The 23,719-nt window shown below is 34.5% G+C and overlaps 1 protein-coding gene across 1 annotated transcript; it reads right to left on the reverse strand.

The window, feature by feature from the left end:
• Positions 1-6,121: 6,121 nt before the first annotated feature.
• Positions 6,122-20,047, reverse strand: meox2b (mesenchyme homeobox 2b). Its single transcript, XM_073822199.1, has 3 exons — positions 19,025-20,047; positions 15,572-15,744; positions 6,122-8,933 (listed from the first exon to the last, which is right to left on the reverse strand). The coding sequence occupies exons 1-3, from the start codon at positions 19,509-19,511 to the stop codon at positions 8,712-8,714; spliced, it is 882 nt and encodes a 293-aa protein (XP_073678300.1). The 5' UTR covers positions 19,512-20,047; the 3' UTR covers positions 6,122-8,711.
• Between the last annotated feature and the right edge of the window lie 3,672 nt (positions 20,048-23,719).

Raw genomic sequence — 23,719 nt, forward strand, 5'->3', positions numbered from 1 at the left:
TTCACTTTTATTAAATTGAAAAAAAAAAAAAATACTTGACATTATTCAAAATAACTTTGTTTTTCACATAAGAAATAAAACTTTCAGGTTTGAAACATTTTTTTAAAAACATTTTTAAATAAAGCCATAGATCATCCAAAAATGAAATCTCTATCATTAGTTACTCATCCTCACTCTCATCTTTTAAAAACTATTATTTTTTGATCTTTAAAACACAAAAGATATATATAACAACAAAAATATATTTTTAAAAAAGTTGACACATTCTTTGAAAAATAACTTTTGTGTTTCACATTAGAAGAAAAACAAACATTGGAAGTCAATGGGAACAAACATTCTTCAAAATATTTATTTTATTTTTATTTTATTTTTTTATGTTCCATGGAAAAAATCTTACCGCTTTGGAAGGACATGACGGCTGTCCCATAAAGCCATACAGTGCCCTCCACAAATATTGACACCCTTGGTAAATATGAGCAAAGGCAGCTGTGGAAATAAATCTGCACTGTTTATCCTTTTGATCTTTCATTAAAAATTTTTACAAAATTCTAACCTTTCATTGAAGTAAAACAATGGAAATGGGGGGGGGGGGGGGCATCTCATTATAAAATAAATGTTTTCTCTAGTTCATGTTGTCACAATTATTGGCACCCCTAGAAATTCTTATGAGTAAAATATCTCTGAAGTATATTCCCATTCATATTTACTTTTTTTTAGCACACCCTTAATTGTCCATCACAAGGAGCAAAACCAAAGAACATAGTTCTGATGTGCAGAACAAGATTGCTGAGCTTCACAAAATAAAAAGTGGCTGTAAGAAAAAGGCTAAAGCATTGAAAATCCCCATTTCCTCCATCAGGACAATAATTAAGAAGTTCCACTCAACTAAAGATGTTACAAATCTGCCTGGACGTGTATCTATATTGTCATAATGGATGGTAAGGAGGAGACTTTGAGTGGCCAAAGACTCTCCAAGGATTACAGCTAGAGAATTGCAGAGATTAGTTGAGTCTTGGGGCCAGAAAGCCTAAAAAAAATTTCAAATAGCCCCTACATCACCACATGCTGTTTAGGAGGGTTTCAAGAGAAATCCTGCTTGCTCATCCAAAAACAAACTCCAGCATATTTAGTTGTCAGATACGACTAGAACTTCAAACGGGACTGGCCTCTATGGTCAGATGAAACTGAAAAAATAGCTTTTTGGCAGCGAACACTCAAGATGGGTTTGTTGCAAACAGGGATAAAAAGTACCCCATGCCCACATTTAAATAAACTGCTGGATCTTTAATGTTCTGGGCCTATTTTTCTGCCAGAGATCCTGGACATCTTGTTTAGATACATGGCATCATGGATAGGGATGCACCGATCATGATTTTTCATGGCCGATTCCGATACCGATTTTTTACAAGCAAGCTGGCCGATTCCGATACCGATTTCCGATTTTTTTCAAAAACAAGAAGTTATGCAAGTAAACAACATAAACAACATGTTTATTTAGTATTTAACAGGCCAATCTGGCTTTGGCTATTGAATCAATAGCATCTGACATCTGAAATTAAATAATAAATAAAAAATATGAAAGTAAATACAGTTTAATAAGTAAAACATGCTTTTGGTAAAGTAAAACAGCAAGCCAACAGGCATTTTAATGTAAAATAATAATAATCATTCTTAACAGAACAGACTTTTATTTTTGGCTTTTCAAAAGTAAAGTAATGCTTTTTACAAAAATAAGCATCTCAGCTTTGTCACAAGTGAGTCTGTTTATTTTTTCAACTGTCACGTGAGAAGCTGAGCTGAACAAACGTTCGCTGTCTGCGCTTGTGCAGGGCGAGGACAGGTACGCTTGCGCAACTTCAGCGAGCACAGAAAAGCGGCTGTCCTTTGCAGACATTGCAGATTGCAATCTTCACGTCCTGCTCACAGATTTCGAAAAAACGCCACACAAGTGACATGTTTCTGAATGAATCGAATGCCGCGGCCCGCGTACACACTTCCGGAAAAAAACCGGCCGGGATAAAAACGAAAACCGATTTTCGATTTATGGCCGGTCAACCGGTGCATCCCTAATCATGGATTCTATCAAATACTAAGAGATAAAAAAAAAAATCTAAACCTAACTGCCTCTGTTAGAAATCTTATAATGGGCCGTGTTTAGATATTCCATCAGGACAATCCCAATCCCTTTAGAAATTGAGTAGGGTGAAATGAAGAGAAGCACCAACATTGAACTGGGAATCTAAAGGATCTAGAGAGATTCTGTATGAGTGAATGGTCTCTGATCTCTTGTTAGGTGTTCTCCAAACTCACCAGGCAGGGATGGAATATAGCACCCGCCACCAGCCAAATGCGGGAGATTTTGTGTTGTGGCGGGTAAACTCGATTCACCCACCGGCCACCGTGGCGGGTAAATAAAAATAACATACTTCAACCGGACGGCGTGAGGGGGTAATGCACCTTAACGTTGGTTGCGAACTGCCGTTAAAATACACCAAGAAGAAGAAGAAGAAGACGGCAGACACTTTTAGCGGAGACACACCTTCAAAAAAATGTGGCGATACATCACAGGCGTTAAGAGGTCTGTTAAAATATCTTTACAATCTGCTTTTGAAGAAATATATTGTATTTCGTGCTACAGTGCACATTCTGTCAGATGCAATTCATGGCGCGTCTTTCTCAATATACTGTACAACGCAGCATTCATTCACATCAGATGATAACTCGGCGGCAGAGTTCCACTCACACAGGGGCGTAATTTCCACTGGCGACACGCTTTTCAAAATCCCGTTGGTGTCCACCCAAATGGTTTTGTTAAGTAATCTCTTGTATTTTAGAATGCACGCTCTACGCTGCCGAGAGTTTCGCGCTATAGTAAAAACGAAACCAAAAGTAAAACGCGCACGTGCATTCAAAAGCAACTTTAATACCCTGCGTTTAGAGAGCGACTCCCCAATGCGCGCAAATTAGGCTACATAAAATATCTAGGCTGTTATTGTATGTGGGCTATAAATTGTGTAGTTGTGAAGATAGCTCTGTATCATGATAGAAAAATTTGGTGAGATTAAATAAACTGCTCAAGTATAGTAGATCTTGTAGTATTAATTTTCACATTCAGCTACACATTGTCGGTTAAAAACATAAAGTGACTGGTAAAAACATAGATTTTGAAATCCACCAGCCACACTGGCCGGTGGACAAAAAAGTTAATTTCCATCCCTGTCACCAGGGATTATAGGAGAAAATTCAGAGCTGTTATCTTGGTAAAAGGACTCTGCAATAATTGTGGCCAATGTGCACTAGAGAAAAAATGTGGGGGGAAATCTCATTATGAAATAAATGTTTATCTTTTTACTGCAATAAAAGATTAGAATTTTGTGATTTTTTTAATGAGAGATCAAAAGGATAAACAATGCGGATTTATTTCCATAGCTGCCTTTGCTCATATTTACCAAGGGTGCCAATATTTGTGGAGGGCACTGTAGTTCACCCAAAAATGAAAATTCTGTAATTTTACACAGAGGGAAATTTTTTTTTTTTTTTTTTTTTTTTTTTTGAAGAATGTTGGTAATCAAACATTTTCAGTTCCAACTGACCTTCATTCCATTGACCATACAACAATGGAAGTCAATGGGATTTTTTCTTTCCCTATTTTATCTTCCACAGAAGTCATCGTACACCTTTGAAATGACATGAGGGTGAATAAATATTTTTGGGTAAACAAGCCCAAAAAAGGCATAGTTCACCCAAAAATGAAAATTCTGTCATCATTTACCTAACCATAATGTTGTTCCAAACACAAAAGAAGATATTTTGAAGAATGCTGGTAACCAAACATTTTCGGTTCCAACTGACTTCCATTCCATTGACCATACATTAGAAAGCAATGCTGCCTTCCAAAGGCAAAGCGCAGTAACTACACATTTGGTCAAAATTGAGTTAAGGCTTAAAATGGACTTTGTGATAACTGTTTTGTCTTGTGGCAAGTCTCCTGGTTCAATTTTGTCCCAGAGAAACGAGAGTGTTTCAGAGAAAGAAGAGTGTCAACATGTTTGACCAGCTGGCGTAAAAACTTTAAAGGCATTTTTCTCAGTTTCAGTGTTGGCGTAGTTACTGCACTTTGCCTTTGGAGGGCAGAATAGGAGGTTACGAATATTGAACAAAGAAAATGTCAAAATGTCTTTTTTTAATCTTTCACAGAAGAAAGTCTTACAGCTTTGAAAGGACATGAGGGTGAATAAATATTTGTGGGTGAAGGCATAGTCCACCCAAAAATGAAAATTCTGTCATCTGTCAGAAGAATGTTGGTAAGTAAAGAGATTCAGTTTCCTCAAACTTTTTTTGATCATACAATGGAAGTCAATGGGATTTTTTCTTTCTATATTTTATCTTCCACAGAAGTCGTCCTACACCTTTGAAATGACATGAGGGTGAATAAAGATTTTTGGGTAAACAGTCCCATAAAAGGCATAGTTTTTGTCATCATTTGCCTTGCTATAATGCACTGTAAAAAGTTTTCACGAGATTCAACTTAAAAACCTAAGTTCAGCAGCTGCCTTAAAATTTTAAGTTAAATCAGCTTAAAACTACAAGTCATTTTAACTTTTTACAATAAAAGTGAGTTGAAATGACTTAAGTTGATTTAACTTAAAATTGTAAGGCAGCTGCTAAACTTAAGTTTTTAAGTTGAAACTGGTAAAAACTTTTTACAGTGATGAAGCAGTTTTGGTTCCCATTGACTTCCATTTTGTTTTTGTCCATATGGAAGACAGTGAGAGCTGAAACAGTTTGGCTATCAACATTCTCCAAAATATCTTCTTCTTGCTCCACAGAAGAAAGAAATCATAGAGATTTGGAACAACATTTTGGGCAAACAGTCCCATAAAAGGCATAGTTCACCCAAAAAAATGAAAATTCTATCATCATTTACCTAGCAATAATGTTGTTTCAAACACAAAACAAGATATTTTGAAGAATGTTGGTAACCAAACAGTTTTGGTTCCCACTGACTTCCATTATATTTTTTTTTCCATATAATGGAAGACAATGAGAGCTGAAACAGTTTGGCAATCAACATCTACAAAATATCTTCTTCAAGCACCGCAGAAGAAAGAAATCATAGAGTTTTGGAACAACATAAGAGTGAGTAAATATGTTTGGGTGGACCATCACTTTTAAGATCCTACTTCTATCCACAGTGGTTGGAGAGACAGAAACATCATACCGACAGCAAATCAACAAACGCATACAAAACTTACATTTTGTTTGGAAAGACAAACATAAAAAAGTCTGGCTTGTTTACCTGCGTGTGTGTCTGTGCTCGGCTTTGTTTGCGATCTGTGGTGTATTTTTCATACCTAAGTCATGTTTGTGTTGATTTGTGTTTATTTGCTCGTGTTTTTATTGATTTGTCTGTTTGGGGCCGCTTCTGACGGGCCATATTCATCATGCGTTGTTTAGACACGGCTGTGATCAGTGCAGCTGGCTGCTTGGCAGGGTTTGAGGGGTCATAAATATATTTCCCATTCATTTCGTAAAGCCACGAATTGTTTCCCCAAGGGGATCGTTCCTCGTCTCACTTTGATCACAGTATATCATACACAAACATCTAAATCGGACTGCTAATCAAAAACGTCTTCCACAGAGGGAAAATGCATGGCTGGCTTTGACCACAACTGAAAACAAATCCACTTAGCCTGGGTTTTGCCTATGTGTCGAGGGAACGGCAAAGCCACAAATCAAACCAGTCCAAACTTCTGCAGCTATCGAATCACCAGCTGCTCTCGTATATGAGCAAAGACGTTCGAGAACTTGGCCGACTCGATAACGTGCCAGTCCAAAAATTAAAATGCTAGTTCACGTATTCTTCACACAAACGCCAAACCATAATATTAGTTCTTCAACATGGCTTTCCATAACATTTACATCACATAATCCTCTTCAACCTTTGGTAACATTTCCATTAAAAAAGTTTTTTTTTTTCTTTCTTCAAATTAGTTTATTTACAATGTAAATAAAAGCTATAAACTATACTGTAAACTTGAAAAGAAAAAAAAAGAAAGACAAATGTCATATATAGTGTTGCATTTATAAATATGAACACCAATACAAAAACTTGGGATCAGTAAGATTTTTTTTTAAATAAATGCATACTTTTATTTTGTAATAATTCATTAAACTGATTGCAAAAATGACAGTAAAGACTTTTATAGTGTAACAAAAGACACTAAAAATTCAGCTTTGCTGTCACAGGAATAAATTACATTTTAAATTATATTAAAATAGAAAACAGTTATTTTAAATTGTAATAATATTTTTGACCAAATAAATGCAGCTCTGGTGGGCATAGACTACCAGTCAAAAGTTTTTGAACAGTGTCATTTTAAAGAGTTTTAATGTTTTTAAAGAAGTCTCTTCTGCTCAACAAGTCTGCATTTATGTGATCCAAAGTACAGCAAAAACAGAACAATTTCGAAGTATTTTTACTATTTCAAATAACGGTTTTCTATTGGGATATATTTTAAAGTATAATTTATTCCTGTGATTTCAAAGCTGAATTTTTAGCACCATTACTCCAGTCACATGATCCTTCAGAAATCATTCTAATATTCTGATTTGCTGCTCAAATTATTATTATTATCAATTATTATTATTATTACGTTGAAAACAGCTGAGTATAATTTTTTCAGGTTTCTTTGATGAATAGAAAGTTCAGAAGAACAGCATTTATCTGAAACAGAAATCTTTTGTAACATTATAAATGTCTTTATAATCACTTTAGATCAATTTAAAGCATCCTTACTAAATAAAAGTATTAATTTCTATAATTTCCCCAAGCTTTTGAATGGCATAGTGTGAATCTATAAAAAATGTGCTCAGCTGTTTTAAATATTGATAATAATAATAAAAACATTTTCTTGAACAGCAAACCGCATATTAGAATGATTTCTGAAGGATCATGCAAGACTGAAAACTGGAGTAATGATGCTAAAAAATAAGTTTTGATCACAGGAATGAAATTACATTTCAAAATATATTCAAAAAGGCAACCGTTATTTTAAATAATAAAAATATTTCAAAATTTTACTGTTTTTGCTGTACTTTAGATCAAATAAATACAGGCTTAGTGTGCAGAAGAGAATTTAAAAAAACATTAAAAATCTTACTGTTCAAAAACTTTTGACTGGTAGTGTACAAAGACATCTTTCAAAACCATCTACAAAAATCTTACCAAACCCAATTTTTTGAAATGTAGTGTAATGTTTTTCAATAATTTCCTTCAGTGATCATGGAACACTATTTGCAGTCCTGAAGTACACAAGCCTTAGGCCAGGCAAGTGAAAAGATACCTATAATAGTTCAATTTTTATTCTGTTATCCTTCTAAATTAAAAGTTTATCAATATGCCAAGTCATTTTCAATCCAAAGTTTCACAACCCATATTGTGAAAAACAAACAACAACAAAACCTATTGCTTCATTCTAATTAATCAATTAATCTAAAAATAGGCTGCATTTAAAAGTTTACTCCTCCCCAAAATGTAAATTTTGTCATTAATCACTTACCCCGGGTCGTTCCAAACCCGTAAAAGCTTCGTTCGTCTTCGGAACACAATTTAAGATATTTAGGATGAAAACCGGGAGGATTTTGACTGTCCCATTGACTGCCAGGTATGAAAGGCATCGTCAAAATAGTCCATCTGCCATCAGTGGTTCAATCTGAATTTTATGAAGCGACGAGAATACTTTTTGTACGCAAAGAAAATAAAAATAACGACTTTATTCAACATATCGTCTCATCTGCATCACCGTAGCGCCATTTTGGATAGTATCCCCTGTACGCAAACAGCGTACGCTGTTCTCTGTCAGCTGCAACATACGTTTTCTCCGTTTAATTACGCTTTGATTCGAACTAAAACAGCGTATCCGCGTGACGCAGCGTACGCTGTTTGCGTCCAGGGGATACTTTCCAAAATGGCGCTACAGTAACGCGGAGGAGACGAATTGTTGAATAAAGTCGTTATTTTTGTTTTCTTTGCGTACAAAAAGTATTCTCGTAGTTTCGTAGGACTATTTTGACGACGTCTTTCATACTTTTCTAGGTCTTGACAGGTATTTACCTGGCAGTCAACAGGACAGATATTTTTCATCCAAAATATCTTGTGTTACGAAGACAAACGAAGCTTTTACAAGTTTGGAACGACATGGGTGTAAGTAAATAATGACAATTTTCATTTTCCAGTGGAGTAACCCTTTAATGGCATCCTTTGTTTCTTTACAAACTAATAATACTTATTCTGCGCTGTCACAGATTATGTCGATGTGTTTTTTAATTAATGATATTTGTATCAAAATTTGTATGTAAATACAGTAGCAAACAGAAAAAAATTAAAACAGTGCAAAAATCCTCTCAAAGGCACTCGTGTGGAATGTTTACAACAATCAAACTTACATTTATTTACAATAATGGATGAAATGCATAGTCTCTTTAAAACTGTGGCCACCTTTGACTATTTTAGACTACTCTCGGTGCCACCGGGTGCCATTGAGCTCATCAACCCTGTGAGCCTCTGTTTCACAGACCAAGAACAAACCCTAACCACTCAGAATGAAATAACACAACACGGCCAATACTAGTTGTTAACAGCCTTCTGAGTACCAACATAGTCAATTCCTGAGGAAACTGGCAGGTTCTGATTGGCTGGAGTGTGGGCATCATAAATGCGCATGCTCAGAGCTCTGGTCGCTGTCGTGACTGTCGTCCTCATTGCTGGGCGACCCGATGGGATGGTGCAGTCCGACCATTGGGGAGAACTCAGAAGGCAAGAGAGTTCCTTTCTTTACGTTCACAAGTTCTTTCTCCCGCGCAGCCGCTCCCTGCTGACCTCCCTTCACACGCTTCCACTTCATCCGTCTGTTTTGGAACCACACCTTCACCTGCACACAAGAGAAATACTGTTAGAGTTGGCATAGAAAGCATTAGTCAAATTTAAATTCAAGTAGGTAGAATTAAAATGGCATTAAATTAAAAAAAAAAAAAAAATCATGCAACTGTTGTATAATTATAAATAGTACATTTTATTTCTTAATTTGAATTGCCCAAAAACATTATCACACACTGTTATTTTGGTATTATTTATATAGACCTTTTTACTGAGTAAACGATGAGCGCCGACATTATGAATTTTAATGTCAGATTGGATGCTCTTCTCTTCTGGTCTCCATAGGAACCCATTCAAATAGCGCCCATCTATTTTTAATGTAGCTAACGCCGGCAGCTTTGTGTCATTTACACACTCATTAAACTTTGAGGAGTGAGGCACTGACAAATGATGGTCATTGCGACATCGCAAAGTGACTATGCTTTTTAAAAACATTTTAATAGGTTTACATTAGATTTTCAGCTTAGAATAAACACTAATTTGACTAGAAACACCGGAGACCGGAAATGCAAAGCATCAGGTTAAGAGTCAGGCGTGACTTCCGCGTTTAAACGTCTATACTATAGATTTTGTGGTAACACTTTCCAATAAGGACTTGTTAAAGACTTGTCATAGCACTTGCATATCATTGCTCTTTTGTTGATTACTGATTGTTTCTATTTTCCTCATTTGTAAGTCCCTTTTTTTGTTTTTGTCATTTTTATTAGTTTTTTTTATATATATTTTTTATTATAGTTTTTATTATGTTTTAGTTAAGGTTTACATATTTTGTTAATTTTGAATTAGATTTAATTTTTATATTTTCTGACCTCATTTTAATTTTAGTTAAACTTTTAGAATTTTGTTGTGTTTTTGTCCTTTTTTAAATATTTTAGTTTTCATTACCTTTTGTTTTAGGTTTACTGATTTTGTTAATATTTTGAATTCGATTTTATTTTTATATTTCTGTCTTCATTTTAATTATAGATAAACTTCTCAGTTTTGTTTTGTTTTTGCCATTTTTATCAGGATTTTTTTTATAGTTCTTTATAGTTTTTATTACATTTTAATTTTTAGTTTAGGTTTTCAGATTTTGTTAATATTTTGAATTAGATTTAATTTGTATATTTTCTGACCTCATTTTAATTTGTTAAACTTTTAGAATTTTGTTGTGTTTTTGTCCTTTTTTAAATATTTCTTTAGTTTTTATTACCTTTTGTTTTAGGTTTACTGATTTTGTTAATATTTTGAATCAGACTGTATTTTAATATTTTCTGTCTTTATTTTAATTTTAGTTAAACTTTTAGCAATGTTTTTGTGGGTTTTTTTATTTATTTGTTTTTTAAATATATTTATTTATAGATTTAACTTTTTAGTTTAGGTTTACGGATTTTGTTAATATTTTGAATTCGATTTTATTTTTATATTTCTGTCTTTTAATTTTAATTATAGATAAACTTCACAGTTTTGTTTTTGCCATTTTTAATCAGGATTATTTTTTTTATCGTTCTTTATAGTTTTTATTACATTTTAATTTTTAGTTTAGGTTTTCAGATTTTGTTAATATTTTGAATTAGATTTAATTTGTATATTTTCTGTCTTCATTTTAATTTTAGTTAAACTTTTAGCTTTTTGTTTTAAGTTTTTAAAAATATTTATTTATAGTTTTCAGTATGTTTAAGTTTTTAAAAATATTTATTTATAGTTTTCAGTATGTTTGGAAAAAATATATATATGGTTTTTTTTTTTCCAAAAACATTAGATTTAAAATTTGAAATGCTACTAATGTGTATATCATTATATGTATATTAAATGTGTATATCATTTAGAAATATTTTCATACAGTTAATAAATTAACCATTTTTGTTGACTGTAAGGATAAACTTAACAAATGCTCTAATTCAATTCATTATTTAAACTTCATCATAATATTAATTATTTTATATATTTTGTTTGTGTCGATATGTATTTGCATTTATTTAATATCAAACATCTTTATTTTAATTTATTTTATATTTTTTATAAACTGTGTGATGGACAAATTTGAGCTGTTTTAACAATTCTATAAGTCTGTGTTTAAGTAATTTTGTTTTCTGCAACTGCAAGAGAGTCAATTCCCCCTGTTCTGAAATTTTCCCAACCTATATAAAGCATACTTGTATTAATAATTATGAACAGATAAATTTTGTATACCACATATCATTTAAGTAAAAACATAAGTGTTTATTGCTCATTAGCAGATACTTTTTTTGGCAAAGCTATTATACAGTAGTCAATTACACACAATGTTTACAGGACTTTATTGGTCTCTTAGCAACACAGGCGTCCAAGATCTGCATCAGGGAAACTCAACGCCACTTTGTGGGAACGTGTGTTAGGGCGTGTGTTATGGCACTTTCCAGAAAGAGTTGTTTTGGCACGTAGACCCCCACTCTAAAACCACCATCACGCCCTCTGTATCAGAACCCCCTTCATACTGCGTGCGCCTGTGTATCAGATTGGATGAGCGACAGATTTAAAGCTTTCTCTGCCAACACAGCACTCAGATCCCACACGTATAGGCCGCATACATAAACCAAGTAAAACACCTAATTTCATGCGCTTTGTGGGACCTTCATATCTGCTTTTAATCTTTAAACTTCCTCAAAGTAACTGGTGGACTCTTGTGTGTTTTTCTTCAGGGAAGTTTGGTAGATCAGCAATATGATTGACTCCGTGGGGGACCAGCATTGGCTCTCTAGGCTATTTCCACCTGGTCAGTTATGTACTGATGCAAAACTCCTGGTCGCCCGTTGGCCCACGCTCCAGGTCCTGACTTGACACTTTGCTCTGTATTTGTGTCTCCTCTGGGATGATCAAGCTGCTGCCTAAAACGGGTCGATCGGATCTGGACCGAGTGGCGGCGCCTCACCCCCCACCTCCGGCTTGACAGGGCGACTATTTCAGGCTGAGGGGGTTATTTTAGGAAGCGCAGCGCAGGTATTTTAGAGAGCTCTTAAATGAGTCGGCAGATTTCCTTACATGACAAAAACATTTAGATGAAGTGTGAGAACTTTTTTGCAATTCCTCCCCAAGATTTATGGAACTGTGCTACTATATTTTACATTTCATTTATATATGTGAACCTGGACCACAAAACCAGTCATAAGGATCAATTTTTTATCCATGGTTTGTTAGGATAGGACAATATTTGGCCGAGATACAACTATTTGAAAATCTGGAGTCTGATGGTGCAAAAAAATCTAAATTTTGCAAAAATCACCTTTAAAATTGTCCAGATGAAGATCTTAGCAATGCATATTGCTAATCAAAAATTACGTTTTGATATATTTATGGTAGGAAATTCACAAAATACCTTTTGGGGAACATGATCTTTACTTAATATCCTAATGATTTTTGGCATCATTTTGACCCATACAATGTATTTTTGGCCATTGCTACAAATTTGCCCGCACTACTTAAGACTGGTTTTGTGGTCCAGGGTCACATATTTGTAATAAATATAAATATAAACATACACTAAAATTCAAAAGTTTTTGAACAGTAAGATTTCTCTTAAGAAGTCTCTTCTGCTCAAGCCTGCATTTATTTGATCCAAAATACAGCAAAATCAGTAAAATTGAAATATTTGTACTATTTAAAATAACTGTTCTCTATTTTAAAATGTAATTTATTCCTGTGATCAAAGCTAAATTTTCAGCATCATTACTCCAGTCTTTAGTGTCACATGATCCTTCAGAAATCATTTTAATATGCTGATTAGCTGTTCAAGAAATATTTAAATTATTATTATCAATATTTAAAACAGTTGAGTTTTCATTCTTTGATGAATAGAAATAACCAAAGATCAGCATTTATCTGAAATAAAAAGCTTTAACATTATACACAATACCATTTAAAATCTTAAAAACGTCAGTATAATGAAAAGAAATGATAGAAATTAATATTTTTATTTGGCAAGGATGCTTTAAATTGATCAAAAGTGATGATAAAGACATTTATATTGTTACAAAAGATTTCTATTTCAGATAAATGCTGTTCTTCTGAACTTTCTATTCATCAAAAAAAAAATATATATATATATACATACTTGGCTGTTTTCAACCAAATCAAAAAATCAGCAAATCAGAATATTAGAATGATTTCTGAAAGATCATGTGATGGGAGTAATGATACTAAAAATTCAGCTTTGAAATCAAAGGAATAAATTACATTTTAAAATGTATTCAAATAGAAAACAGTTATTTTAAATAGTACAAATATTTGTTTTTGATGGACTTTGCATCAAATAAATGCAGGTTTGGTGAGCAGAAGAGTCTTTAAAAATATCAAAAAATATCGTACTGTTCAAAAACTTTTGACTGGTAAATATAAATATATAAATGCAATAGACTGAAGGTGCACACAAAGGGTTGATTTTCAGACATTGTTGTTCAAGGTCTGAGATCAACCCACGTCCACAGATTTATTGGATTTGTGCTGAGAGTTATTGGATAGGAAGCAATTGTGTGGAGGAGTAGCAAGGAGAAAAGGGAATAAAACAAAAATGCAAATCCTAAGTGAGTTGCATATACAGCAAAGCTTCTTTTTAGGTCAAGACTCAGCTGGAACAATCCTAAACTCCGGAATGGCTGTGTGGGATGTGAGGGCCATTTTGAAGAAAGCACCAAAAAATCAGCATCTAACTTAGATCTACAGTGAACTTCAGTATTGTCTAATTTTAAATAGTTAAAGAGTAATATGCAAGACTGGGGGATAGCTTTTACAGTCGTGAGTAAACTAAAGTTAAAAAGTATTAATAAAATATTATAATATATCATTAATAAAATATTAATTATATCTAAAAATGCTGGGTTTAAAACAACCAAGCGCTGGGTGAAATATGAACAAATCCAGTGACTGGGTTAAATGTTTAACCCAACCTTCTGGGTAGTTTTATTAAACTTGGCTATTGCTTAAAAATGACTATATTTTTTTGCTTAAAATGAACCCAAAATAGGTTGGAAATAAACATTAATAAGTTGAATAAATAATAATTAAATAATAAATATACTTTATAAAATTGCTTATTAATAAACGTTTACCTTTTGATTCTTGCAGATGCCTCTAGTAATTATGTGTCTGATTTTTAATGTACTATTTTGGGTCATTTTAAGCCAGCCATATAGTAATTTTTAAACAATAATCGAGTTAAATAAAACTACCCAGACGGTTGGGTTAAACATTTAATCAAACTGCTGGGTAATATTTGGACAAACCCAGCGTTTTTTTTTTTTTTTTTTGTCTGTGTTTAACCAATAATTTTTTTTAGAGTGTAAGAAAAAAAAAACATCTGGTAACACTTTATTTTAAGGTGTCCTTGTTGCACATTACATGCACTATTATAATACCAATTAATTATGCATAACTACATGCAAGTAACCCTAATATTACTCAGTACTTAAAATGTATAATTACACTGTAACAAGGACATTTTAAAATAAAGTTTTTTCAGTCTTTTGGGGTAAATTGTCACAATGGAGCCTGCAATTAAACAGTTACTATTGTCTTTCCAGCAAATATAAATAGTAAAATGCCAAATTCTACTATAAATACACAGAAACAACAGAAATTGCAATTAATAGATTTCGTTACAATTTGTTTAACACAAATTTTAGTACTTCTACACTTTATTAGTTCTTATAAAGCACATATTAATGCCTAATTCTGCATGATCATATTTTTGATTCTTAAATCCTACCCCACACCTAAACGTAACTACTAACTATTACTAAGCAGCAAATTAGTTTATTAAGACAAAAGTCACAATTATAGTTAGTTAAAAAAAAGTAACACTTTACAAAAAGGGTCCATTAGTTACTGTATTAACTAACATGAACAATTAATGAACAATACATTACCGTATTTATTAATCTTTGTTAATGTTAGTTAATAAAAATACAGTGGTTCAGTGTTAGTTCATGTTAGTTCACAGTACATTAATGTTAACAGCACGACTTTTGATTTTAATAACACATGAAATTGACATTGAGATAAATGCTGTAGAAGTATTGTTCTTTCTTATTGTAAAGGGTTACCAAAAAAGGGACTTTCACACTAAATTTTATAGATAAGAGTTTTAGAGATACTGTACACCTTTGTGACAACTAGCCCCTGTCTCTGTCAATATTTTAAAAGGTTTATATAATTGCAATTAATTAGTGGATGGGAAAATTGGATGCCTCTGATTAAATGTAATATGCAATAAAATGGGGACCCTGGTTCAACGCCAGCCTGGATCATGTCCCTGTCACTTTCCCGTTGTTTTATCTAATAAAAGCCATTTAAAAATGTTCTTTTAAAAAGCAAACAACTAGGGAAAAAAGTGGTAATCCCTCTCTCAATCCTAACAAATAGACTGGACCCCTCATCACAGAGCCCTGTATAAAACACATCACTCATTTCTAATGTAAAACATATTTATATCAGCAAATGAGTTCATGTTATATAATTTGTTGAAAATTACTAACATTAAGCATTGCGTTTTTCACTTTATATGAATTAAGTGAAGTCAGGCTTTTTTTTTTCCCCCCGTCAAGCAAAGAAATATTTTCAAAGCCAGTTGAAGTGCCAGTGTTATGTCTGTTGGAAACATGTGAAAACGGGCTCACGTACTTGTCTCTCTGTGAGGTCAAGGTTGACAGCGATTTCGTAACGTCTAAGCCGTGTCAGATAGTTGTGGTGAGCGAATTCTGATTCCAGTTCTCGAATCTGTTCCTTGGTGAACGCTGTGCGCTCCTTCCTAGGTTTACTGCTCACGTCTGACTTATAGCTCCCATCCTGGGAATCTGAAATGAAAAACAGATCACTTTCCAGCCGCTGTAAATGCACAGAAAAAGAAAAAGAGAAAAAAAAAACGTCAAGGGAAAGCAAAAGGGTGAAAAAATAAGATGGTGTGATAAACTGCAGGGCTCTGAAATAAAATAAACGAACAAAAATAAAAATGAAAGCGGAACAATTTGGCCTGCCAATCACCCTTTATTATGGCGATATGGCTCTGGTGGTTTTAGCAGGCGGAGAACGGAGCACATGCTCTCAAATCTGGCCTGAATCAACAGGGCTTCGTTCACACTCTTCAACAATCAGATCAATTTACTCTTCATTTTCCACACACGTCTCCTTTAACAGAATACATCAAGATCTCCCAAGGAACATTTCTGATTGGTCCAAAAATGATTGATTGAGGCTTGTTATACAACATATAATAATTAGAGTAATATATAAAGTTATAATGGATCTATATTACCAAGGTCAAATTAGTTTGCAAAAATAGGAAAATATAGGGTATAAATCAGAGTTTGATCCCTATATTTAAAAAGAAACATTTATACTCTTAAAAATAAACTTTCGTTATTGGCATCGATGGTTCCATGAAGAACCTTGAACATCCATGGAACCTTTCAAATGCAGAAAAGGTTCTTTATAGTGGAAAAATGTTTAAAATTTTTAAATCTTATTTAAAATGGTTCTTTTAAGAACTGTTTACTAAAAGCTTCTTTGGGGAACCAAAAATGGTTCTTCCATGGCATCACTGCAAAAACACACTTTATTTTTAAGAGTGTACTGTGATGGTTCTGTAAAATTAACAATCTGAATAGATTATCATAAGTGAAGTATGTAAACTCCAGGGCAAATAATTTCTTTCTAATCAAGAATTATTTTTGCCATGGCTAAAAAAAAAAAAAAAAAATCTTAATTTGGTAACATCTAAATTAACTGATTTTATTAAAAAATTATTTAAAGTCACTAAATCAACTTAAATACATTAGGTTTTCCCAACAAAACATAATTTAAGTGATTGATCAGGTACAATTAGCTTTTTAAAATGTAACAAGTTACGGTGTATACATATGTGAATAGCAACAAATAAAACAAATTCTCATAATTGAATGTACATTTTCTTTTAATTTCATGATCTAAACTACTGAGTGTGAATTTCACATACAGCCTTTTCTTTTCTACCCTACTAATTTTAAAATCTCAAAATGTGTTTTTTTTTTTATACGGTGTAATGAAAAACACTAATCAGTTATTAGACAGACAGAGTTTGATATAACTCTAATAAAAAGAAAAAAGGAAAAAAAATCTATGTTTCCAATGAACATCTTTAGGCTTGCCATTCATGGACGGGTGTGATTTAGATGTCGAATTTTTGGCTCCTCTGAACTTGCATAAAAATACAACTGCTGTAGAAATCCAAGGTTTTTACAGAACACAAGATTATGAGCTTTGAAACCCATATTTCATATCCAACATCACTTTGCGGAATAATCTATAATCTGCTCAGCCTATCGCTGCAACATCCCGATATGTGACACGGCTCTAAATGGAAACCACACTGGCTTTTGATAACTGCCAACAGACTGGAGGAAATTGGATTTGGTATAAAGGCACAGCAAGTGCCAACGGGAGCCTTCTGGAAATTTCTACCACCATTGGGCCTATCCATCAGTATGCCATCATGCCATAAATTTCAGGCACCTGGATGAAAAGCTACAACATTTAGTCCCCCTTCATGGCACAACTAAATAGAAAAAAAAATAGATGTACAGTATAAGCTGGAATTACTACTGTAAATAAGAAAAATCTTTTTCGAGATTCAATTTTAAATAGAACTTTTCTCCTGAAGACTTTCGCTCTGTTCACAATTCCATTTTATTTGTCAAGATCTGTGTGTTCGTTCAAAACAACTAAGTTCCGTTTTCTGCGCCGCCTTTTTAAAGACTGTATGTCGATGTCAAAGCACTTAGATCACCAGGTGTGACATTTTCTATTGTTCCTGAAATTTAAGGGTCACGTTTTATATAAAAACTCTCCAGCTGCAGCTCTGACTGTTTTCCCCAGCCGTAAACGGTGCGTATGTGTTTGGGGGTATCAAAAGCGCAGCTGCGGGCAGTGCGAGCATTTAACGGCGGCTTTCACCTGTGGTCTATTAAAGACCTGAGGGTAAATGCCAGAGTGACTTACACCTCTGAGACTGATGAGAGAAAAAAACAGCCCCGTTGCAACCAGGCCCTGCTATTAAAACACAATTGTGCCGTGTCCAGCACATTTAGGATTCGGGTTCTGTTTTTGGTTTAATTTAAGCTTATATTGATTTTTGTATCCAGAAGCATTTGTTCTGAAAGACTAAGAAATATCAAACTGCTTTTGACCAAATTTATAACAGCTGCTCAGATTGATTTATTTGTAAAGATTGCACGCTTTTCTACACGGTTCATGGACGGATTACAGCGGTGTGTGTGTGGATCTGATCCGAATGACAAATGTGTACAAATTAATCACACTTTTCTGCTTATGCCTTTTCTAGCAGAGGACAGTCGTATTAAATTATTCTATGCAGTACGTATTCAAATACAAACTGAAAAAAGTGTGGAATTTACATTGAAACAATTCCACTCAGAAACTGCAAGAAAATTCCACAAATTGCAAAGAAATGACAAGTAACACATTAAATGAAACGTGAAACTTTGAAGGAGAAAAACAGAGAGATTATTTTCTTGCAAACTTCAAAAAATCATTTTTTTCAGTGGACAAGAAATAAAACAGATGCATTTAGATCATATAGAACCATTTTTGTTTAAATCTTGTTTTAATCTTGATATAGACCAAACGCTATTAAAAACACATCTAAAATGCTACTTTTCATTTTAACTTTAATTCTTTGATAGCTTATTTCTTATTTTAAATCATTTCATTTATGTCAAAATGTAAAGGTACATTAATCTGAGTTCTGAGTATTGCAAAATAAACTTTTTAAAATAAACGAAACTACTTTCTAATTAAATTGCAAATCTCAGTTCTGAGTCCAGATTACAGAAAATAGACAGTGCAACAAATATTATTAAAAAAAAAAACTATTATTCTTGATTGATACAAGTCTATTATTTGTGCTATTCTGAATAAATCTGATGCGTATTAAAAGAGACAACATCCACTTCTCAAGTCTTTGAAAACACTTGAATTATTCACACTAAAATAACCATAATGATTACAAATGAAAAAAAAAAATCTAAATTTTCTACTGAATGCACATGAACATAGAAGAAAACGTTTTGAGTCACGTACCTGAACTGTCACTCTTTCCTTTGCTATTCCGTCGCTCCGGCTCAACAGGTGACATGGTCTGTCTCCCGTATTCTCCAGACACACACGACACCCCAGAAGGGTCACTTCCAGAGAGTGTTGGGTTACCTGCGCACAGGCCCTGCGAACCCGCTCCTGCGCCACACAGTTCTGGAGCCGCGGTGTCAGGGTGCGGCAGGCAGAGGCCGTGGCGCTCGCCATCGATCGACGGCATCTGTGGAACATGCCAGGAGGGCTGATGCTGCGGGTGGTGTGGATGCTGTGGAGCAGGGTGAACTCTGTGATGAGGTCCTCCAAAGCCACCATCCTCCCCGCCGTAGCTGCAGGGCGGCGAGGGTCCCGGGAGGTCGGGGTAGGAGACGTGGTCGGAGCGCCCGTGCAGGGCCAGGGAGGACTGGGCAAATGCTGGGTGCAGGGCTTGGGATGGGGCATGCGGGCTCCGAAGGCATCCGAACAGAGAGTGATCCATGTCTCTTTAGTATCTACAAATCCACTTAACTCCGTGAGCAGGAAACCAGGGAAGCCCCGAAATCACACAGCCTCGCACCCGTTGCCACCGTAGTCCAGGCGAAAGGAAGAGGGAGCGGGCGGCGATGAAAGGCAAGGCCTCCGGTAATCCTGAGCATGCAGTCCCGTTGCCAGGCCGAAGAAGAGGGTAAACACACACAGCCTGCAAGAGGAAGCTCGGGTGACAGACGGGAGAGAGAGAGAGAAAGAGAGGGAGAGGGAAAGACAGAGCCGTCTGGGCCCGACTGGATAGAGCGCTTCTGGAGAAGTGGAGCTGGAGCGAGGGAACGAGGGAGGGGGGGTTGAACGGAGGTGCTGGAGGAATGGATGTTATATATAGGGCGTAACATGAGAGGGAGGTTGGGTCGCAGGCTCCTCGCTACTGACCACATGCATACGATCTTCCTCCAGAACGGCAAGGTACAATAAATCTGAGGCTAGCCAACTAGTTCCGGGCTCGTGAAAACTGGGGTACGATATTTTGGACTCGGGCTATCTGATCCCACGGACGCTTTTTCTAAGAAACGAGTTGCGTAAGCAGGCAGAAAGCGAGCGTGGAATGGATCCAAGGGGTTGTGGGGGTCTTAGGGGTGGGACGGGGAATGGGGTGAGGGGTTTTGGGGTGCTATCTGGTGTCTGTTTGCACGTTTAGCCAAAATCATCTACACTACCAGTCAAAAGGATTTTTAGTGTTTTTTTAAAGAAGTCTCTTCTGCTTCAGCAAAAACAGTAAATATTTTTATTATTTAAAATAACTGTTTTCTATTTGAATGCATTTTAAAATGTAATTTTCATTCCTGTGATCAAAGCTACATTTTCAGCATCATTATTCCAGTCTTTAGTGTCACATAAACCTTCAGAAATCATTCTAAAATGCTGATTTGCTGTTTTTTATTATTATTATTATTATCAATAATGAAAACTTTTATCAGGATTCTTGGATGAATAGAAAGATCCAAAGACAGCATTTATCTGAAATAAAAAGCTTTTGTAACATTATACACTATACCATTCAAAAGCTTGGGGGGAAGAAATTATGGAAATTAATACTTTTATTTAGAAATGATGCTTTAAAATGATTTGAAGAATGATTTTGAAGTGATAATAAAGACATTTATAATGTTACAAAAGATTTCTGTTCCAGATAAACACTGTTCTTCTGAACTTTCTATTCATTAAAGAAACTGGAAAAAAAATCTACCCAGCTGTTTTCACCATTCACCAAAATCAGAATATTAGAATGTGACTGAAGTAATGGTGCTAAAAATTCAGCTTTGAAATCACAGGAATAAATGACATTTTAAAATATATTCAAATAGAAAGCAGTAATTTATCATAAACATTTTACTGTCTTTGCTGTACTTTGGATCAAATAATGCAGGCTTGGAGAGCAGAAGAGACTTCTTAAAAAAAACATGAACAACCTTTCTGTTTAAAAACTTTTAAATGGCAGTATACCCTACATTTTTGATACAATAGAAATGTCATAATTCTTGTCACCAGTGTCACTAAATGTAAAATACTAAATGTAAAATACTAATACTAGCCTAAATTTACAAAAACAAAAAAACTCAAGCTCGCTGAAGACAAGTCAGCAATTAAATAAGAATAAGAAACTAATTAAGCAACAGGACAAAACTTCACACTAATTAAATGTACATAAACACTGCTTATTTTTCACTGGGTAAATTAAATATGTATTTCCTATTATTAAACATAAATTAAGGTTAAAGTTAAGAGTTGTCCGGATCCAATAGACTTGCACATGTGTTTTCTTTCTCAGCTGTTTGCTTTCAATTAGGACCTACTGTGTGGTTACAAGTATATTGCAAAAACGGCATTTTGTCACATACAAGTGTGAGCTTTTAACCGTTCAAGGCCTATAAAGTGGCAAAGATAACTCGTTCAATACTCCTGCGCTCTATGAGCATTGACTTTAAGTGCATATAATGAATTTTCTTTCACTCCTAATTATGTTTTAATGGCTTAAAATCCCTTTTTAAACTGTAATGGTTAAAAAATGCATGCAAATCATACGCTTTTGTGACCACGTAGCACAATGTCAATAGAGCGTGAAACTGCGATAGAGCCAATAGTCCAAAATCTCACATTTCTATGGCTTAATCGCGTCTAACAGTATGTTAGACAGTTCTGACTTTTTTATTTCGCAATTTCAGGTTTACATCTCTCAATTCATATTTTTTTCTCAGAACTGTGAGATATAAACACACAATTGCGAGTTATAAAGTCAGAATTGCAGTATATAAACTCACAATTGCGAGAAATAAAGCAAGAATTGTGAGAAATAAATTTGCATTTGCGAGTTATAAAGTCCAGTTCTCTGGAGAAAAAAAGGCTGATATGTTCACAGAATTGCGAGTTTATATCACACAATTCTGACTTAATTTCTCAGAATTGCGAGTTAATATATCGGAAATCTGACTTTATAACTCGCAATTGTGAGTTTATCTCATGCAATTCTGACTTTATAACCCACAATTGCGAGTTTATATGACGCAATTGTGACTTCATTTCTCAGAATTGCAAATATATTTCACACAATTGCGACTTTATTTCTCAGAATTGCAAATATATTTCACGCAATTGCGACTTTATTTCTCAGAATTGGGAGTTTATACCACGCAATTCTGACTTTATAACTCAGAATTGTGCGTTTATGTTTTTTTGGGCTTCCATAATATATCGTCCACCTTATTTTTTAATAAAATCTGTTAAAAGGGTAATCGCATAAAAGTGTCTCTGTATTTTGAATTGAATTCATTAACACATCTAATCAGATTTAATACTGACAGTCTCTCTACCTCTCTACATTGGCAAGCTGGACTTGCTGTTCCAGACATAAAATGATAAGCAGATTTCTATAAATCTGTCCAGAAACAAATACGCTGGTCACTTGCATAAAAATATCCTTGAGAACACAGATGCTGTTCATTCTCATGTGTATTTCATAGATGGAAAACCATAATTCTCTCCCAGAATGCTCAATGAAACCGAAGACTTGAAAGAGCGTTTTTGCCTGTCACAAATGCGTTTGGTTTTGAGCGAGGCATGAAAACTCATTTAATGATCTAAGCTGACAGTACAGCAAAAGTACATATTTTAATGAATATGCTACTAAAAACAAAAACAATTTTACTGAGTTTTATTCAGTTTTTCATACTGCAAAAAACAATCAAATGCATTGGTTAGAGAAGCAATTTCACCATTTTAATTTCACTTTATAGATCTCAACCACAATGAAATAACAACTCACAGCAATGCAGAGATCATAAAGGATCTCGTTTTTTTATGTGGTGGAAACTTGCTGAAGAAAGTGTCGCTCATGAATATACTGTAATTACAAAAATGCTGGCAAACGGAGGAAAAAATGTTTTAATCTGCTTTCAATGTCTAATAAAGCTATTAAAATATAGTCTTGCGGCAAGTTCAGTGTTTATCATTTTTTGTAACTCTTGTCTATGATTACTTAGCTGTACGTTTAATTAAAAATAAAAGGCTTTGGAATTTTACAGTGGATAAAAATAATTCTTTTATCCCAGTTTTATTGAATCTCTCAACTCAGAACTCGCTCGGACTGGTAATTTAACACTTTTATGACTGGTGTAGCTCAGCTGGTGTAAAAATATAATAATAATAAATCAACTAAAAAGTAGTTGTAGACTTTCCACTCAGCTGTATTAGTTTGAAAACACAGCGTTTTGTAGTTGCGCTGTCGATCTTGTCCGCACGTCCTTTACATTCAGCACTATCTCTACATTTAGATGACTGTGGCGAACTGAACACACACACAAGCTTGAACCCAGAGAGGAAATTAGGTTCATTTTGAGGGGAAATGACTTTAGCAGACCACCAAAATCCGATGTGGGTGTTGCTGCTCGGCTTAGAGCGACTGCTATGTCCAGTGGTCCTGTATTAAGCTTCAAAAGAAAATATAGTGTTTATTTAACAAATTAGGCCAATTAGTCGTTATGTAAAGTAATCTCCGAGAATGGCCCCCGGGTGCGTATTAATGTTCATATGGTTTCGGTTTTGCCTCAGACCCAGGGCCATGTCATTGCCCCAGGCCTCTGAGCGGTGATGTGAGTCTCCTGTCTTTCGCTCCTCGTTCTCCGCGGGTCCAAGGCCTAAGCCTCCATAATAGCTAACTGC

The sequence above is a fragment of the Garra rufa genome, chromosome 17 (assembly GCF_049309525.1).
Source record: "Garra rufa chromosome 17, GarRuf1.0, whole genome shotgun sequence".
Lineage (NCBI taxonomy): Eukaryota > Metazoa > Chordata > Actinopteri > Cypriniformes > Cyprinidae > Garra > Garra rufa.